Raw genomic sequence first — 21,089 nt, 5'->3', positions numbered from 1 at the left:
AGTCTATTTTTCAGTGTGTTATTTTTTATTAGTTATGATGCTGTTCGTACACATGGTATTTTACCTTTCATTCGAGTCTGCGGAAATGGCATGTGGCATTTGCTGTGCTGAACTGAAATGGAGTGGAAACCACGATCAACCAGCTCTAAGTGGTTCTGTGCCTATCAAGTTTTGGAAACTTGAAAATACACAGCAGGTGCAAAAGATTTGCTCTTGCCTGACAATGGATCAGATGCAAACAATCAAGGTTTCTGCATTTTGCTTTCTCCTTGTAGTCATAAGGTAACGCTTCCTCATGGGTGTTTGCACGTAAACATGCAGCCATTGAAACACAATGTTCATCGTGGCAAACAACAATTCAGTGAAATATAAAAAACTGCAAACTAGCAGGCAATATAGAATTAATACAAATGTATTTCATATATCAGTTTTAATGTTAATAATGTTTACTTGAGTAAACATTGCACCTTCTTGAGTATGTATTACTGCTTCTGAGTGACTTCACCTCTCAGTATGCACGCTGGTGTAGCATCTTCATTTGTTATGCAGCACTCCATTATTATTATGTATTGTGTATTGTATATGCCTCCAGTAAAGCTTTGGGGTTAACCTCAAACGATAAGACTGGTATCCTGTGGTTTACCACCTCATATCTGCAAGGTTTAGCCCTTAAAGCTAGTTGAGTTGAGTAAAGCTGGGTCGGTACTTGGGAGCAATACCCTTTGAACCATGCTCACTTTACCTTGCGCATATTTATGTCACTGAGGGAATGGTAGTTTCTATCTGCTGAGGCCTACTTCCTGATTCTGGAGGTCTGTTCTTGTGTCTGTGAGCTCAATCTGTTTAGTTCAAGGTTCAGCTCCACCGGACCTGATATTTAGTCACTGCTCTCATCAGGATGAAGTAGAACAGAACTGTCTGCAGTCAGACAGTGTGTGAGGGGAGTCATCGCCAATCGGCACATTTAAATAAGTGTGTGTGTGTGTGTGTGTGTGTGTGTGTGTGTGAATGACTCACATTCTGATCACTGTGTAAGCCCCATTAAGTCTGCGTGCATGTGTGTACATCTGCAAGCCTTGCTGCATGTGTATATATTTGTTGTGTCTGTGCGATTGAGCTGTGTTATTCATGCTATAAGTAACCGATAAGGCAGCTGTGTGTGGTGTGTGAGGTGTGTGTCTGTGTGCTGTTTTATTTGTGTTTACCCAGTGATAAATACACCGGGTCTTGTAATTGGGGAATGGAGGGGGGTCGTGAGAGAGAAAGGGAGAGAAAAATATGGGGGTGTTGAGGGATATGGCTGCTTTTCTCTTGGTGACAGAGCCTGTTGCCATGGAGCTGGTCCTCCCATTGGTGGAAGTCTGGTCCAATCGCTTAACAGCACAGATTGTTTCATCATTGAGAAGTTTTTCCTCTCTTCCTGTCTTACTAGCCACCCCTTGCTCCTCCATCTTTCTCTTTTTTCCCTCCTCCACTGCCCCCCCCCCCCTTTCTCACAGTGAAAGAAGCTGATAAATTACATAAGGTTTATAATGAGCGCAGGAGCTGCCACCCAATTTCATTTTGACACAGTTATTCACGTTACATCAGCAGCTCAAGTTGAGCAGGCAGAATCTTTCACAAATCTCTGCACTGCACTTGAGAAGACAGACCCCACAATCCCACATTCTATCATTTATGTATTTATTGGACAGCTAAGAAGTGCTATCAGTTTAAATCGTCTTTCTCACTAGCCAGATGGTTAAAGACTGGCAAAGTTTTAAGTTAAATGCATCTGTCCAGCACCTTAGTAGTGCAGACATTTGACTGATGCTTTCTCAGTTTGTTGTCAGTCAAATTCAGCACATAGCTTGGGAAGTAGCATGCACAGCATGTTCATCTGTATAGAGAGTTCCTGTAGGGGAAAAAAATCATCATCACAGGCAATCACATACATCATCAACATGGAAACAGAAGAGAAGCTGACCTTCATCTCCAAGGGCTACACTTACTTGATAATGGCTTTGACAATACTGGAATGAACCCTACATCGCACAGCAGTTTCTGCACACATCTAATGGGGGATCTTGGGTCCTACCTAGTGAATGTAATGGAAGTAGCAATTGGGCATGTTGCAAAAACAGACGCTACTGAGAAAGATGTGGATTTAAGAAGGAGAGAGTAGCTTGATCGTCTCCGTGATACCTTCACAAAGTTCTCAAAGCACTGGGATTCATATCTAGCCAAAGAGGTCAAAGGCTGGTGACGGTGTTGGATCCTAGTTAACTGAACCCCTTAGCAAACCTATCAGAGCTTAGTGTGATATGGATTGCCTATCAGTTCTGTCTGTCCCGGGAACCCTTCACGCCTGGTTTGTATCTTGTTGAATACTCGAGAGACCCGAGTGTGATATATTCAGGGTTTGCAGGGGTGGCAGTGTCCTACAACTACTTCCCAGTTAGGTCAGTCAACTGTAAGAGGGAGAGTTTCACCAAATACAAGACTCCACATGGAGATGAGCAGGAGGAGCTGTGTTCATTGAGCTGAACACGAGGCGGACAATCATGTACTTTAACTGAGATGTCAGTGAATGATGGAAGACTTGGGATAGACAGGCATATAAGAAGAACTCATAAAGCAGTTCCAAAAGATTTGTCTTTGTTGCAACAACAGTCTTTTTTGTGAAGCTGAGATATGAAGCCCTTTGTCTTAGTATTGAATGTTTTTTATTTATTTAACTGCGATGAAGCACTCTTTGATTAAAAAATAGTGCAATGTTGCATCTCATCAAAATCATTGATATTCATTAAATTTGGAATATTTTGTTATTGAAATTTTATTCATCCACAACACAATTACAGTCTTTCTACGACAAAATGTGTTTAAATATTAAAACAAAGAAATTCAGAATAATTAAAACTGAAAACACAGAATTTAAAAACAAATCAAACAGGATCTGTAAAAAAAAGAAAAGGCCAAGCAAAGTTTCGAATCAGAGTATAATTAATATTAATATTTTTTTCCGTTATTCGTAGGTAGGAATATGAAATTCACGTGCATGTTGCATACCACAGTAGTAAAGACATTTTTTTTTGTGGTATTTAAATCGTTTCTGGTACCTTACTTTGATCGTGTAAAGGTGTATTATTATCAACCACAGTTTAACTTACATAGAAAATGTGAATATTAAGGATCCTGTGCTATTAAAACTATAATGCCAATATCCATTTTGCTAGGTGATACTGTAGATTGTGCTCTGGTGGTGTAATTAACACGGTCCCTAAGGGCGTCTGCTTGACAAGACACTGATGAGAAATGCCTTTGAGGCCCAGTTTGCTGCTAGTATTGGATATTCCAGTGGTCATTGATGTGACCAAAATAGAACTGCATTAAGGAGCAGGGATTTCCTCCTAGATTAAACATTGCAAAAGGTGTTGATTTTTATGGCCTTGTTAACCTCATGTTATTTATTTTATATGGGGACGTTTCAAGTGGTTGTGTGAATTTCACTGTGTAGTGCATTGCTGCTGCAACAGCAAGCCATTTCTGAGCTTGATCTCCTTTCTCACAACAGAATTGGTACAAACCCAGTGTGAATTTCCTTGTCTTCAACAAAACCATCAGGGTTTTCTTGATTGTGACTCATTTTTTCCTCTTCAGTTGTTCCTCTAAAACGTTTTTCGTTTGCTGTGGTTGTTCACACGTTAGATATGTTTCTGTCTCCACGCGGTTTATCACGTGGTCTAATGCAGTCTTGTCATTTGTTGATGCAACTTGAATACTTGACAGATATGAAATGTTCAATTGTTATTACCCCACAGATATTCTTTTGTTCATTCATGAACAAAACATTCATGCTGCTGTTATGAAAGAACATGGAGAGACATGGACTACATGGAGAGACTGTTGGTCAGATTGTAACTGTAGGAGGTTTTTATTTTTAAAACTTCCTTTCCTCCAGTTGCACTGTGAGGGAAAAGTAGTTTATATACACTATCTAAAGTGTCTCTTTCACATGTTTCCTTGTTTATTAAACTGGTATTGTTATACAATTATTAGTCAAGAAAAACTCATGCTGTGCACAGTTGAGATTGCACTATTATATGGTGGAGGATATAATAGTGCAATACCATAGTTAAGATGCCATTTCAATATGTTAATGGACATTAACATAAAAAACATCCCTGGATCTGATCACCATGGTCCACCATAAAGGAAGAAGGCATCTTGAAAGAGGTTTTACCCTAGAGAAAAGAATATGGAAGGATTCATAGTGAGTTATGTCTAATTATTTGGATAAAAGGACATTATTATCTGCATTAATAAATGTGATTATTCCATAATTCTTATTTACTTCTTGTATTTTGGCCCACGTGGGCCTTATTCTCTCCCTCACCCACATTCCTGCACTCTCGTCTTCATCAATAATTCGTACAGGATCAGGATCCCCTCTCTCTCCACTGCCATTCGTTCATTATGCAGAAAGGAGACTGTCGTTCACTTGGCCGACATCTTTCTTTCCATCACCCACTTTCTTGTTGTGTTTTTATCCTTCAGTCTCATTTTTCCCTTCATACCTCTGCATGTTCCGCCACACGCAGCAGCGAACTATACATAGGTTGTAACTAGTGAGAGCAACGGAGAGAGGGAGACTTGGAGAGAGCTGCAGAAAGGTAGGTAGGTAACTAAGGAGGGAGGGGAGGGAAGGAGGGAGAGAATGAGTCATAGCTCGTCCCACAGGACTGAGTGGGCTGGCTGAGTGGAGGAGGATGGCGTCAGCAGCAGGCCTGACAATTTAAGAAGACACATTAAAAGAGGAAGAAAAGGGGAGAGAGAGAGACTAAGAGCTAAGACTTAGAAGTGGGTGGACGGAGAGAGATATTGATGGGAGGGGTTGATGTGGAGGGGGTGGAAGGCAGGAAGGGGTATCCTCAGCACTGAGAGAAACGAGAGAGGGGGTGGCAGGGAGAAGGACACAGAGAGACGTAAATGGAAAAAGAGGAACCCTGTCTTCCGCTGCATTTGTCCATTCATGCCCCCCTCATCTGTTTTTCGTGTCTTGTTTGTTAGGATGGTTTTTCTTCATATCTTTGTTGCTACTGTGGTTTCTCAGCCCTGTTTTTCCGAGCCCATACAGTCACATCAATTGCTTTTACATAACTAATGGCAGAAAATATGAACAGTGTTCTTGAGTGTCTATGAATGGTTTGGCCGGTGACGCATGTATCCATATTTTTACTGTGTGAAGCGCAGACTGTTTTAGTGCAAATGTGCCTGGACTGTTCCTCTACAGTCCCTAATGCTCCGCCAGCCCCCTCGGCCCCTCCCTTTGCGAGATTGTGCAACCGACGCAAAGGGGAATCCTCTCTGACATAGACAAACACTGGTGCGCACACACTGCGAGCACTGCTGATATATAATATGTGCAGGCACTGAGCTTGCACAAACTCTGCCATTACTACACACACATCAGCCTCTACTCCGAAGACATAACCTTGCTGCCTTTTGTGAAATGGGTTCTCTCTGACGTCAAATGGGCTAGGTGCGCGGCTGAATACAGAGGAGCTGAATTGGGTCGAGCTGCCAGTGTATGTCTCTCCCACTGCTGTCTGTGGGTTTGTACGTGCTTGCTCACTCCTGTTTGCAGCGTTCTGCGCTTCCATTCACCTTCATCTTTCATTCAGCCTCTGCAGAGAAAATGGAGAGGCATGTCTGCTACGCAATGCTTCTCCCCAATGAAATTTGAAATAATGCAATGAATGAATGACTGTTAACAGAGGCAGCTCTCTGTCATTACCCACATGCAGTTGTAGGAATAGACACCATTTTCTGTTCACTTGCACTCTGGCTGTCATTAATGAGAAATAACCAGAGTAGGTCAGAACAGATACCTACTGTAGATTCATCTGTCCATTTGTACTGTCTCTGTACTTTAAATTTCTCTTATTTAACAAATGTGCTGTTTGCAAAATAATGAGTTTTACCTTACACTGTACATGTTCAAATTTTTATCTTCCTGACTAGTTTTAGCATACATTTTCCAACCTTTATTTAATCATAAGTTACCATTTAATCTTATCAATAATTTATCAATTAATTGATTAACCCATAAAATGTTAGGGCACTTAGTCTGAGCTGTGATCTTGTAATGGCAGGTGTTGTCTAAACAAGAGCCCGACGGACACTTCTAATGTAACAGAGGGGTATTTTATAGTTTAACTATAAACTTTATTGACCCAGTGCAGTAAACTCAGTGAAAATGGAATAATTATAAATCATCCCAAACATCTTCTGCCTTATAATTTCTAAAAAAAAAAAAAAAAACACATATCGGACAACATGTACGCCGACACTGATATATCTGTGATAGGCCATTGTGGGCCTGCTGATTTATTGGTTGTGCTGTTCAAGCTCATAGGTATTTACTTTTTGGGATGAATTTGGGACCTACATACGTTTGTCATTTTCATATAACAAATTGGTTAAAGCTAGTAATTGATTAATAATAGCTGTCATTTAGTTTTCTTTGGATCCACTAATTGATTAGTTTTGTTTTAGCTGTCTAGGTTTAGCTAAAAGTACAAAAGTCTTTGAAATTACAACTTGTCAAATTCATTATTGTCACTTCTGGCAATGGCTGGTTTCAAACTGGCTTTTGGCTCCACGTGCCTGATGTCAGTCAGTTCACCTGATAGTTATCTAATAAATCAAACAGTTGATAGACTTGATATAGACAATCTTGCCATTTTAAATGGCTACCATGCAGTAGAATTTCTCTCAATTCTTTGGCCTGCCCCGCTGCTAACTATTGCTGAGACCCTGACCCTGCTTGGCCCGGAGCAGCTAAATTTGACAGTGAGCTCATACCTGCTCGAAATATTTAGTCCAGCTACACTGCTGTCTGAAGTGGTGATATACATTCTGTGAACCTTAACAGAAACGTGAACACGTACACACATACGCACAGTGTTGACCAGACAGATAGCTCTCTCTGTCTCTTTCACTCACTGGCTTACTCGCAAACACACGCACTGGCAGTCTTTAGTTTGGTAACCTGACACAGCGGGCAGGGCAGTGTTTGACCTGGGTGTCTCTGCTGGTTACATGTCATCAGGAGGGCCCTTGTAAGATCCTGCAAGGGCGGTAATGTGTGTGTGAAGTGGGTCAGGGTGCCCTACACTGCATGATGACAGATGATGGGGGGTTTTTGGTGGGTGGTGTTAGTCTCCCTACATGTATATATTCACTGAATTAATACAGTGCTATTGTGAGATTAGTTCATACAAACATCGTCACTTTTACAGATTGTCTTTTTGTAAAAAATGGTTAGGAACAAGACAATTCTCAAAATATTAAATGGGTTATGCCTAATGAAATCATCCCTGTCATGTTGTATCACAACAGCCCATTGATGTGGTTTTATGAGGCCAACATGATGTGGATATCTATGACGTAACTAGCCCAGAGTCCTGTGTGAATCAGCTGCCTTGCTGCATGGCTGCAGCCGCATGTGATGATGCAAACAGTTGGCAGAGGGATGCCAACATCAGGCCGACCGACACACTGACTGAACTGGGACACAGCAGGCAGAGATTGTGCTGCTGCAGCTGGTATTGTAGATGTTGAGTCTGCAGTGTGCAGCCTGTATTATGATACACTGGTTCTTATGCCCAGATAACACTTTGTGTACCACTACATAAGAATAAGGATGTTCTTTATCAGCACTAGTTACAGTGGCGGTAAAAGTAATGGGGCTACAAATTCTAACACATAACTATGGTGACATGTACATGCTGTGTTTCCTCATCTGCTCAGCTTAGAGCTGTGATTAAGTTTTTCTTGATTCAAACACTTCCTGTCACTGCTTCACAATTGAACCACCACTTAAACATTGTCATCTCTTTACTTTTAAGTGTGGTACATGAGGTCTCCTCAAAACACTTGTATGAATTTGTTTGCACTGACCATTTATCAGGTGATTGAGAGTATATGGACGAGGAATCAACCAATACGTTTTTTTCAGGGCCATTACAGATTATTAGTAATCAAGGAGACTGATAGCTGATATTTGGAACGGACTAAATATAAATAGATTTTTTAATGTATATTGCTGTTTGTCTGATAATGGTAGGTCAAAGGCAACTGGGCTTAATAGTAGAATAATTTTTGCAGAGGCTTCACTACGTATCTACAAGGCTTCATCAGTTCAGCGGCACAGATTTGACTTTCAACCTCTTGATAACCAAAGCCAAAGGACTGAGAACCCACATTCTTTGCTTTTATCACAGTCTATGATTGCCTGATCTTGGTAGAAATTGTAACGCAAGCAGTAGCACATCCTGGTCTCATTTTCTTTTCATCCTGTCTTAATTTCTCTGCTTCTGTCTTTCCCTCTCAGTCTGTGTGCGCTGCAATCCACATATTTATTTTTAATATCACTCATCTTCCTGCCCTTCTCACTTGTACTCGCTCAACACAAATGGCAGCAGTTGAGAATGACGTTACCGTCTCCTTGGCAACCCTGTGGGCTGGTGTGTGTGTGTGTGTGTGTGTGTGTGTGTGTGTGTATGTGTGTGTGTGTGTCGAGGAAAGCGGGTAGGGGGGGAGTGTTGAGGCGAGAGCTAGGAGAAATGGGTGGCGGAGGAGAGAATAGGTAAAAGCTGGTTTATTCATCAGCACTCTGGCTCCGATTCACAATTTGTCCTGCAGCCCCTCCCTGCTATTACGCTAGGGTAGTTCAGTCAGCCATGAGACTGACACTCGAGATGAATGATTATCTTTGCTTTCTAATCCAAAACCATTCATTCTTTTTGCCTGAGAATGCACTGTGTGTGTAAGCGAGCAAAGGGAGGAGATTATTTCGAAGAGACTGTGTCAGGCTGTTGTATCTGCCCACAGTAGATAGCGTGGCTGTTTCCTATGCTGTTGTGTGGCAGGCTTGTGTAAGCAGTGCAGGGCCGGGGCATGTGGGTGTCCTGGTCAGTGATGTGGTGTAATGCTGCTGATGCTGCTGCTGATGACGCCTTTGCTGTTGCATTGCTTGGGTTTTCCCCACACTGGGAATCCCTGCCTCGTTTGTTCACTCATCTCATCTATCCTGCAGCACAGCACAGCACAGTACAGCACAGCGGTACAAGCAGGGACTTGCATGAATTGCACTCATCCATGCTGCATGCATACAATCTGGCAGTCACGCTTTTGATGCCTGAATTTCTCCTCGTTTGCGCGCATGTATGCATATGGGATTTAATGCATACTTCTCATCTTTCTTTCAACAAGCACATTTGACATATGCTGCTGTTGACCCTGTGATTCCAGAGGATATAGGCTTGTAGGCCAGATGGATTGTTATTCATTTGTGTGTCCGTCTGTGTATGGGTGTAATGCCTAAGACGTCAGAGGTACTGCTTCAGAGCCAGAATTCACCCCAAAGCTGTTTGCGATTCTGTGTCATGTTTTTCCATGCTGTGAAAATGGGTTTAATGATGTAATTTACAGTACATAAACGAGGGCAACATAGAGGAATATGTTTAGCACAAATGTTGTTGTATAACATTTTTTGTTGCCCAATTCTAAACGGGTTTTGTGATTGGTGAAGGTTTAATAAAGATGAGGTTGCAGCTGTTAGATGCTTAGGGGGTTTGAATGGGAAACGTAGATGTGTTTATGTTGTATGTTCGACCAAAGCTGGTCAGACAGATGATGACTATTATCCTGTTTTAGTCCTTCATTGCATTCTTAATTCTGTGCTGAAATGGCAGTGTGAGAGTTGCACTTGTTTGGCTTATTTCAGTGATTCTTTGTGCAAGCAGATAAAGCAGGCAACACCCCAAATCTGAGGGGAAACATCACAGCACAGGTCTTAATGACTAGGTGTACTTTGCTAAAGAAATGCAACTGTAATTGGCACAGGACCTCCAGCTGAAAGGGCAGTAACATTCGCTGCACTTCACAGCTTTGCCAAACGATCTGTCTATCTCTGACATATTGCTGCTAGTTTGGTTTTTGGTGTTTGACAGAAAAAGCACATTTCCCATTCATAAAGAATGGTGGCCACACTGTAGAAACAAGTATATTAAACTGTGACAAAGTCAAATAAAGAACAATATGGCAGGTTTGAGAAGATTAACCTGTCTCGAGGTTTTCATTTATAAGCCCTGTGTGGCAGTATGCTCTGAGCTCTCTGCTGCTTTGTCCCCCTCCCTGCTTCAATCAGCAGTAGCAGCAGTAGCAGCAGCAGCAGCGATGAGTCACTGAGTGTGTGAAACAATGACGTCATCCGTGTCTTCCTCTTCTGCTCTTGGTGTTCAGGGCTCCTGACTGGAGGACAGACCATGCTGCTGCACTGAGCCGGAGGGAGAGAAAAGAGAGAGGCCCCAGTGACCGCTGAGGTAGTGTGCCCCTCCCCCTTTTCTGGCTGGATAGCTGTTACTTCTTCAGTTCACCTGAACGCTGTAAATATTGCAGCCTTTTTTTTGTTGTGCATGTTGATATGTTTGTCATATTGTGCTACTAATGATGTGTCTTTCAGAGTGAGTTTATGACCATTACCATTTTTGTTGACTCAAAGGACAAAATTTAACTTTTGAAAATTGAAAGTTTATTTTGTAATTGATTCTCATGAATGAAATGAAAACGTTCTGGCTTATGCTAAAACACCTTTCTTCATAAAATGAGGAAACAAAAGTGATAAAACAGCCTTTCCTGTTTTCAGGTACTTGCACCAACCTGCTGTCAATATGTCAGACTTGATTGTTACTGTTTACAAATTAAGACGTTAATCTTAAAAAGAACTCCAGATCGACTTTTTTCTTTTTCCTGAAAATAAGGCAGCTTAAGCTGAACAAGTAAAACAACAAACCAGTAGAGGAGATTAGCGATTAAACTCAGTAAATCAGTCTTATTTCATACAGTTAGAAGGGGTTTTTTTTCATCCGTGTGTTTTTGTTCTCACAGCCCCACCCCGAAAGCTAAGGCTTGCTATGGACTGCGCTTCGCCCCCTGCTGCAGCCCGGCCCAGTACACTACCTTAGTGGGTCCCCTTCATCTTCCTGTGTGTGGTTCCCATCCAGACTCACTGTACAGAGTCCAGCACAGATCTGGTACCACCTACAGGTAGATAGTATAGTGGCACACTCTCACACATATACTGTATGCCTCTTTCTCTTTGCTTTCTCTGTGGTCATTCAATGTCAAAATTGTATAGCCTTTTGTTGTTTTAAAACTGTCAGAGCCTGAATTTTTCTCTTTTCTCCTGCCTGCTTTCTCTCAGCCACTCCTGGGTTCTCCACCCAACCCCCTCCCCAACTCCCACCCTCTCCCCCTCCCCTAAGAAGATGTCAGTGAGCCTGACAACAGACATCCAGCAGGAGGGAGAGAGTGGGCCACTCATTGAGCCCTGCAGTCGAGGCAAGACCTCCCCTCAACCACAGGGCACCAAGGAAGGGACAGGAGAGGGCCTGGAGCCAGAGGATAGCTCCCCACAGGATGCACAGGTGGGAAGAAGTGGCAATATAGCATATGTGTACAGCTGGTCCATAATTATGTGTACCTCCTTCTCTTTACCACATTTTATTTGTCCAGGTTACCATATTTTAAGTGTTTAAGAGAGTACAGGCTCTATCATAATAAATGCACACCTTTTTTCTTCCCTATCACGCAAATTTGTTTGAATTTTACACCATTTACATAGAAACTGGCTTATTTGGTGGTATTTCTGTGTCAGTTTTAAGAATATTTTGGATTTAGTTATACTGGATACTGCTAGAGGAATCAGTAGCAATATCTTTCCAGATGTCTTTATTTGTATTTAATCTGTATTGTGCATCTTTTTTTAAGATGAGTAAAATAGTAAGTTTCTCTTGCAGAAACGGGCTCCTAATCACAGCCATGGCAGGAAAAGGGCCAAGGTAAGTGACATGTGCTCACTGATTTGAATTTTTTGTTTTTCAACTGCAAAAAGAGATGCTCATCTCTCTGAAAGTCACCCATAAAACTTCATAATCCTGCTCCCTGAAATAACGCCCTGCTGGTTTGTTATATAATGTGACCTTCCATTATTAACGTTCTAATCCTCTCTGCTACTGTGGACTACCTTCTTCTTATCATTGGCTCACACCCTTTAACCTGCCTACTTTGAACCCACTCATGGGATATGAGGGACCTCAGTAAGGCTATGAAATGGGAGAATACACTTCAGACAGTGGATAAAGACTACAACTAATTAAATTTGATAAATGTGTATTTGTTAAACAAATAACTAAATCTCTTAAGATAATTCCTAGTCAGCCAGTCGGTCTTATCTCTCACTCCAAGATACTTTAATTTCCACTGAGCAAGCTGTGTTCTGCGTTTTCCTCCAGACCCTCTTTGAGATGAGAGATACAATACTTCCACCTTAGATATGCATCAAAGTCTTGCATTGGACATTGTATGCATTCATACCACCTCTATATATCCCTACACACAGCTTAAAAGTTTGGAAACAATCATTGTAAAAATAGTAAATATTCTTATACTTATTATTGTTGTGAGTGTATTGAAACATAAACACTGTATTATTACATCACTAGCCTGTTTGGGTCTTTAAGGATGTCAGGGCAGTAGTCGGTTATGCTGGAACATGAGAGTTAAACCCCTATCATGGTGTTTTTTGTGAGTGGCTGTCTAACCTGAAATCAAATGCTTAATCTGCTCATTATACTTCCTATGAAAGGGATTAGATCAAATTGCTGTTATCACAGTGAAAACATTCTTGAAGTTTGATCGGGCTTGCTTCATTTCCCTCTTGGTTTTAGTATATAATCTGCAAAGGGACAAGTGTCCTGATCAGCTATGTTGGATTAAAGCTCTGTGTGTTCTCCACGTCTTACATCAGCTCTGCCTCCCTTCCTCAGGCAACTCTCTTATCAGTCATTGTTCAAAAACGTCTGAATTTAAGTAGAGAGGATTGTTTCTTCCAAAACATAAGGTGAAAGAAGAAAACTTGCTGATACACACATAGCCACACATTGTAGGACATTTGGTATTGTAACGCTAAGTACTCACGGATTATTACGGTTCTTTATTGTCATTTCAAGTTTTTATTGACAAAAAGCTTGATTTTAAAAGGAAATCAATATAACAAAAAATTAAATGTTGAAAAATGGCTTCTAATAACGGTTCACCATTTTTCATTTCAAGGTACTGCTTTAAAAGCAAATTACTTGCAGTACCACAATGTTTTCCCCTTTGTTCCTAATTTCATATTATTAGCAGTAGTTTTTGAACTTTGTTTGTTGCAACAGGAACTTGTTCACCATAAACTACAATAATCAGTGCTATCACATAGCATGGATTTTGGGTGCCTCTGATGCATAGAATTGGGATAAAGAACAGTTTAATATGATCTGCTACATTAAAAACCGCTACACTATTCAGTGAAAGTCCCTAAAAACAAACACAACTAGCCTTACAGGTAATATTTGTATGATTCTGTTTCAGTCTAATGCCAAACTGAAGCTGGTACGGAGTCTGGCAGTGTGTGAGGAGTCCTCTGGTCCGTTCTCCAATGATGGACCTCCAGAATCGGTACTGTTCCTGCCTCTAACCCCTCACCCTAACCCAAGTCCTAGTCCATACCCTAGCCTGCAATTCTTTGTATGCCTCTGCAGTTTGAGTTGTATTAACAATGCTTACTAGACTAAACTAAATTTGGATTCAATATTTAACCATCTTTTCTAATAGCGATGGATTTTTTTCCTAGGATATCATCCAGCTTCATATAAGCTGTCCATCAGACAAGGAAGAGGAGAAGTCCTCAAAGGATGAGTACGAAAATGAAGAGAAGGAGAAGAAGGACAAGACTCCGCGGAAGATGTTGTCACGTGGTAAGATGCCGCTTTGTAGCTTAAATGCATTTTGTACCTTGCTGGCAACACAGGTAAAAGGAAACTTTAACAGCATCTATTTCACAAACCTTAAATGGCAGTTCTGGTGCCGTGCTTATTGTTTGACATAATTAAAAGCTTGGTCAAATATGTGATAATAAGTTCAGTTAGTTTTTATCATAATCGTTCTTCCTTCACAAATACAATGAATGCCAGGGCAAAGGTTTTGACATGTCATAACTGCTACATGTAAATATAATGTCCACTGCATTATTAATACCCAAACTAATATGATGTCAAGCTAATTTCTCCAGAAGATAATGGGATCCCTCCCTCTTCTTTTTTAATTACCTACCTTACTCCCTCTCTCTGCAGAGGCCCTCAGGCTTCATTAGACTCTGAGAGCAGCAGAGATGAAATGGCTAGGCCAACTGTCTAGTGTAGTGGAAAATTGTGGAAAATGATCCCCTGCAGAGTGTTTTTGTGTGTGCCTATGTGTGAAAGCAAAGAAGAACAGCTAGCTGGTGTCTCATGCTATCTGCTTCTTATATTTATCCTGTCTGAACAACCTGGATTGTCGTTGCTGGTGTGTTTCGGTGCCATTTTAGGAGCTAAGCTTTGCGTTAGCATTCTGGCTTTACTCTTTCAATCTCCCCTGCACTTTACAGAAGTGTCACTCTCTTTTTCCACCCAATCTCTAAACCTATTCTTTCTCATGCCTGCCTGTTTACTTTTCTGTTCTCTCTGTTAGACTCCAGCCAGGAATATACTGACTCAACGGGCATCGATGTTCATGAGTTTCTGGTCAACACACTGAAAAACAATCCCAGGTATGAAATTGCCATCAAAGGTTGACACATATTCACAACTATAACAACAGGACCACAACTGAATATTAACAAAAACATGAAAAAGATGGGAAAAGATTTGTCATTTACATATTTGTTTAGACATGGAAGATATATATTTTATGATGAAGTTTAAATGGGCAGTTTTTTGATCATCTTTAATCTAGTATCTTGCATTTGTTCGTGTATTATGTAGCTCTTTAGGTATACTTTTAACAGATTTATAAAGACAAACTGGCACAAAAAGCACTTGCACCTTCATCTCTCAAGTTACATGAAGCGAAATGGTCTGCTTGTTGCTTCGACGATGATGTGAAATATGAATTTCAACACACACTAACTACTTAAACACTTGACTATTCTTAAAGTGAAAGATACTAATTAAAGATTCAGGTCTAATATTACATCAGCATGAAGTTTCCTGCAGTTGCTGCTGAGTAATATTGTCCAAAAAAGTGGAATTTTAAGTCCTTTATCCTCTGCAAGAGTCTGTACATGAATTGTTAATTTAAAAAAACAAACAAACTCCAATATCCCTTTAAAAAAGAGCAACATAATTGCATCCAGTTGTTTAAAGAAGCACTGATAAAAATGCATTTGAAAAAGATAAACATTTCAGAAAGATCGTGATTGTAATGCAAGTAATACAAAAATGACTGGAAGTATTTGTTGCCATGCGTCATGCCTTTGATCTGTAGTTGGTATGCTCACTGCACTCTAGTCACTGAGCCGCTCCCACCTCTGATCTCTCTCCCCCTTTCTCTCCCCCCTTTTGGCCCAGCAGGGATCGAATGATGCTGCTCAAACTAGAACAAGATATCCTGGAGTTCATTAATGACGACAAGTAAGCCACGTCCTTCATAACCACTCTCTTGTATTTAAATTTAGCGCTCCCACATCCATTCCTTTTTATTTTTAGATTGCTGAGCTAATGAGACAAATATGGCAAGTTGTAGTTGATATTATGGGACAAGTTTAGGCTGACAGTATTTCTGGCTAGGACTCTGTGTTCCCCTGTAACCAGAATGGTGATGTTGGACTTATTATTATGATTTCAAAACAGCCTCAGCATTGTGAAATTTTTTTTGAAATAATAGATACATACTTGCACCTTTGTACTTTGTGTCCCCTGCAGTAACCAGTATAAGAAGTTTCCTCAGATGACTTCTTATCACCGTATGCTGCTGCACCGTGTGGCTGCCTACTTTGGCATGGACCACAATGTGGATCAGACAGGCAAGGCGGTCATAATCAACAAGACGGGCAACACACGCATGTGAGTGTAGTTTCTGACTTTGACTCCAGACAGCGGCTGCAGTCTTAAAGTCACAGGAAACACGATATAGAATTACTTTTTATTCCAATCTTTATATAGATATGCATATATGGATTACTCTAACATAAAGTAACAGTTAAAGAAATGCTTTACTTTCCTCTGACTTTACCAGATGCCAGTATTTTGGTGGCATTAATAGGGGTTTTGGAAGGGTTTATTATATGCTAATTAAATCCAGAAGGCTACATGAATAGTGTAAACAACCTCAGGGGAAAACACATTAACAAACCCACATGGCTGAGTTTGCTGTGACAACACAGGAATCACAGCATGAAGGTAACAGAAGAATCCCACAGCCATATTCTCTGTTTGATTTGGTGAAGAACAACCTGAACCAAAACTTAGACAGAGAAGCTTCATGTATATACACCTAATCAACTCAACACAACGGCCCGATGACTGGCAGAAACACTGTGCTTATCACACTGTGTGTGCTCTTGAGACGGGGATAGAGGAACTTGTTAATTTAGTTACCAGCAAGCTGTTTACATTTAAGTTATATTATAGTTGTGTGTAATTAATGAAGTAGTTATTTTGGAAACACACCTGTTACCCCACAAAGCACCTGGCTGAAATGTGTGATGCATTCAAATTACAATTGTCTTTGCTCAGAAAAAGTTGACTGGTACTTTTATGTTAACAAAAGAGAAGGGGTGTTTTTTATTAGTCCTTGCTTTATTAGCAAGGTATCCCTCTTTTGATTAATTTCAACTAGCTATTCCACATTTACATGCTTTGCTGATACATCTTGGGGCTGCAACATACAGTTGATAGCAGCTGTTACAGCTACAGATTCGTGATTGCAAGTTTCCAATAGCAACTGTGACAGTTCTGCCAAATATATAAAAACATAATACAATTTCCTGTAGTAGAGGCCACTGGTCTTCATGCATCCATTTATATTGCTTGTAACTCTTCTAGATCTAAAATCAGATACAGTACATGGGGAAATCCTTAATAAATCTAAGCCTCTTTTTATTGTCCATCTTTTAGGCTGAGCATTTTTTTGTTGTTTGTCAGAAGACAGTAGAATGTTCTTGTGTTGCGGCGCTGTTATTGTTAACACCAGCCAGATGCAGCTTAACCGTTATAGTTTTCCAAATTAACTTGTGAAGATTTGATACTTGATATTCACATCCGCTGTAGAACTGTTTTAAATGGTTCAAGTCTCACTTTTTTGTCTTTACTTTGCTTACACTTTTACTGTAATGCAGTCAAATGTTATATTTTTTCTTTGTTTCTTCAATGTATCATAAATCATACCTTTTGTCCTCTACATTCTCTACAGCCCAGAACAACGGTTCTCTGAACACATCAAGGATGAACGTAACATGGACTTCCAGAAGAAATTCATTCTTAAGCGAGATGATGCCAGCATGGACAAAGATGATAATCAGGTAGGCTGCATTGTGTGCACTGATTTTTGTTAACTATATCATATTCGTTCAATGTTACCACTAAATACATTTGAAAATGAGTGTTTAATGGTCCAAACATGTGCCACTTGTTCTCATGCTTCCCTCTTCCTCATTCAGGCATCTTTTTGTACTTACAACCATCAGTTGTGCTAGTCATTGAGCAACAAAAACTTTGCTGCAGGCTCGTCTCACGCAATCTTTCTTAATGACCTTAAAACTAACCATTTAAATCAGCATTTTCCAGATAAGTGGTATTATCAGTTGAAGGGAGGCTTGGTCTTTTTTGATGGTGAATAATATGTTAATCAAACACTCACGAATTTCCAGTGGTGAGCCCCCAGACTATCTGGGCATCTGGAAGTAGGAGTAGTAGTGGGCGGAGTGGCTTCAACAAGTACTGCAGCATCATCTTGACCCAGCCATTTGTTGATAATTAAAAAGAACTCTTTTATCATTTCAAATAAAGCTTAAGACGTTAACGGAGAGTCATAATGGATTTGTCAATGGTAACTGTGTAAAAGCATGGGTTTGAACAGTGATTACTGTACAAGTGGCAGGTGGGTGTGAAACAGTTCATTCTGACGATGATGAAAAATTGGCAAGGAAAAGAAAATTGTATAATCTTGGAGTGGTACTAAATATGGAGGAAGCTCAGTCCCCTTTTTCAGGCTGTTTAGGTCCAAACCATTTAATCCTGTCCTGTCCTCCGACCCCAGTCCAACGACATATGTTACTCGATACTGTGCTGATTGGACTTTTCAGGTCTCTTATAATGGTTTTATACCAGTTTTTCATTTCATACATACACCGAGAGTCTACTCGATGATTAATAAGTCATTCATATGCAGCAGACTGCATGTCCCTGGCACTGTCTCTTAAATCGAGACAGAGCTTACAGTTCTTAATTTGCCGTGCATCTGACAGCTCCACCATTGCTGCTGATTTCCCTGTGTGTGAGCCGCAAAACAGTTTAGCCTGGAGCAGTACTTTTAAAGTCTCGTCTGCTGTGCTGTCTGACTTACTAATAACACAAGATGCACATTTAGACCTTTGTCAGCTATGAAACACACAACTGCATCATTTTCTCTCCGTTTCAAAAAGGACACCTTGCTTCTACAGACGTGCAACAGTAGTTCTAAGGTTTTCAAAACCCCATGTTTTCAACCACAGCAACAGTTTGACCATCAGAATAAGAATAATTAAACTTTTTATTTTTTATCAACTTTGCTTGTTTTGTTGCTGTCTGAAGAACGTTTCTCACACTTCTTCATTCCTTCTAACAATGTCTGTTTTAAGCATTGACACTTTTCTTTGGCGCCTAATGCGCGTACATATTTGTCATATTCCTTTGTAAATGAAACTGCAAGTGTTCTATCACGTTTGTCGTGTTAAACCTTCCCACGCTGATTCCACCCTGTGAAACACTCATTCTGCACAGTTTCCATTATGTTGTTTTGACGGCAGGCAGCTGCTCTCCCTTCGCATGCTACTGTTGTTATCATGCGACTTGTTGCTACTTATCTTTACAGCAGGTCGCGCTAACTGTGTGTTAGATTTTAAGTATTTTTCCCATTATGATGGTTTTCCCAAATGTTAGATCCGTGTGCCACTGCAGGACGGGCGACGTAGTAAGTCCATTGAAGAGCGAGAGGAAGAGTATCAGCGAGTACGAGACCGGATCTTTGCGCGAGAAGTAAGTATTGGACCTGGACAGGGTAACAGACACTGCGAGGTTAGATCAACATTAAACCCCAAACCATTTCTGTATCATTAGTTGTTATCTCCATTTCATATGACTAGTGAGAAGTCGGTCTTTCTTAATTAGACAAGAGTAAGACCTTACCGTCTACTGTTTGATAACTGTTGTGAAACTTAGTAATATGTATACTTAAAGTCAGTGGATGCCGACGTGTTTTGCTTGCAACCGGTTAATGCAAAGCAATCTCTACTTGCAACCCTCCGTTACAGGGTGGTTGTCAGTGAGTTGTGAACAGCTCATGTGACTTGTGACTTTTCCTTTAACCTTCTCATACCTTTTTAGGCCTGAGGGGGTTAATCTATGCAGTATTTAAATTACATAAAATAATTTTAAGAAATTGACCCAGATCTATTTCTCAATCCCTTGAGAGGGTCCTGACCCTTTAAGTGACCTAATTATGCTTTCAATTTTATTACTTCTCAAAGGTTTATAAGTAGAAAATGTTGGTCTAAAGTACTCCTGGATGAATGAAGCATTTCATAATGTGTAGGTCTCCTTTTTTTTGCAGTCCTCTCAAAATGGATACATCAACGACAACAGGTAAGATGATGCATCCTGCAGGAAACTCTAGTGTGTAAATTTAAAAGACACCATCCTTGCCACCTTTCCCCTTAAAGTCACATTTTTCTTGTTAGGTTTCAGGTATGAAAGCTAGAGGGTTGTAGACCCGTAAACATAATTTTTTTTAAATTATATATTGATTCTCCGCACAAATCTGACCACTTGTGATAATGTAGCCCCTTCAAAGGTTTTACAGCTGACTGCAAAGGACAAAGAATTTATAGATTCGTATTCCCCATTTCTGTATTCCACTCCCAATTATTTTATTGCCAGGCAAATGATTAATATTCATTTGCTGGTATTTCTCTCCTTGGCCAGATTTTCAAGGTTTGTGCTATGCTAGATTGTGAGGGACACACTGTCTCTGAGAAAGATTTATAGGTAGTGGATCAAATGTTTTCTAGAAATAAGTGAGCTTACACAGTCAGCTTCCATCCCTAGGCACCTTGGCCATCGAGGTTGAAAAATTAGGACTATGTATCCTGAGAGAGAAAGAGGATGCGTGGGCTTTTCAACAGTCAAAGTTTCTGCCTTGTGTGCATTTTCTTTTTTCTTCTCAGGGGTAAAAAATCTACACTGTGCCTACCTCCACCTCCTACCCCTCCTTATCTCACCCTCCCCTGAACCCTCCTCCTGTTCTCCAATCCAGTCCTGTAACCCTAGCATTTTCTCCTAATGTTAACCCCAACAGACTTTCCACTGAGGGCTACTGCTCTAGCTCTCAAAAGAGGAGGCAGATCTTTAGGTATTGGGGTGCTGCTGACTTTGACTTGTGTGTTGCCATGCCCATTTTTTGAAAGTGGTTTGGTGATGATAGTGGTGACTTGTGGTGGTTTTTATATCTTTGCTTGGCGTAGTCGGCTGATTGATGGCTATTCCAGCACTGCACCGTGGGGCTTCCCATGGCCCATGCATGGCTGCTTTGTGGTTTCACTGGGGACTGATTGACCTACTTACCCTTCCACCCATTCACCGTCAACTACATTATTTTATATAAAGTAACTGCATCGCTTCCACAGTAACCTGTTTGTTTTGTGGTTGACTTTGACTTCTTGTAGTTTTTGTTAGCATGTCACCTGTTGCATAGTTAGCACCTACAAATGTAAGTACATACATGCAATGGTGCCGTTGAGCTGGCAGAAAGAAAAAAGGAAACATGAGACTGAATAGAAAAGACAGTGCTACCATGTTTTGCTTCAAGTGCAAAAAGGCTTCAGCTAAGAAATATTTTCGTCTAATTATTTTTAACCTTTTGTTCTGTAAAATATTAGACAATAATAAAAAATATGTTTATTACCTTTTCCCAAAGCCCTAGTTGAC

General features: G+C 40.5%; 1 protein-coding gene across 11 annotated transcripts in view; it reads left to right on the top strand.

Annotated features, from left to right (window-relative positions):
- Positions 1 to 21,089, top strand: part of r3hdm2 (R3H domain containing 2) — a 56,941-nt gene that overhangs the window by 14,952 nt on the left and 20,900 nt on the right. For 6 of the 11 annotated variants that reach the window (XM_084349706.1, XM_084349699.1, XM_084349698.1 and 3 more), the window contains 13 exons: positions 10,291 to 10,370; positions 10,936 to 11,094; positions 11,252 to 11,474; positions 11,847 to 11,888; positions 13,462 to 13,548; positions 13,724 to 13,847; positions 14,599 to 14,677; positions 15,480 to 15,539; positions 15,831 to 15,971; positions 17,320 to 17,428; positions 19,047 to 19,142; positions 19,699 to 19,748; positions 20,461 to 20,514. In XM_084349706.1, coding sequence (XP_084205832.1) covers positions 11,316 to 11,474; positions 11,847 to 11,888; positions 13,462 to 13,548; positions 13,724 to 13,847; positions 14,599 to 14,677; positions 15,480 to 15,539; positions 15,831 to 15,971; positions 17,320 to 17,428; positions 19,047 to 19,142; positions 19,699 to 19,748; positions 20,461 to 20,514 — 1,001 coding nt within the window. In that variant the 5' untranslated portion in view covers positions 10,291 to 10,370; positions 10,936 to 11,094; positions 11,252 to 11,315. Of the gene's footprint in view, positions 1 to 10,290; positions 10,434 to 10,935; positions 11,095 to 11,251; positions 11,475 to 11,846; positions 11,889 to 13,461; positions 13,549 to 13,723; positions 13,848 to 14,598; positions 14,678 to 15,479; positions 15,540 to 15,830; positions 15,972 to 17,319; positions 17,429 to 19,046; positions 19,143 to 19,698; positions 19,749 to 20,460; positions 20,515 to 21,089 lie in introns of all 11 variants that reach the window. The other 5 variants (XM_084349700.1, XM_084349707.1, XM_084349705.1 and 2 more) reach the window with 4 other exon arrangements.

Source organism: Pagrus pagrus (assembly GCF_965226575.1).
Source record: "Pagrus pagrus genome assembly, chromosome: 3".
Taxonomy (NCBI): Eukaryota; Metazoa; Chordata; class Actinopteri; order Spariformes; family Sparidae; genus Pagrus; species Pagrus pagrus.
This window is presented reverse-complemented; position numbering and strand designations above follow the sequence as displayed.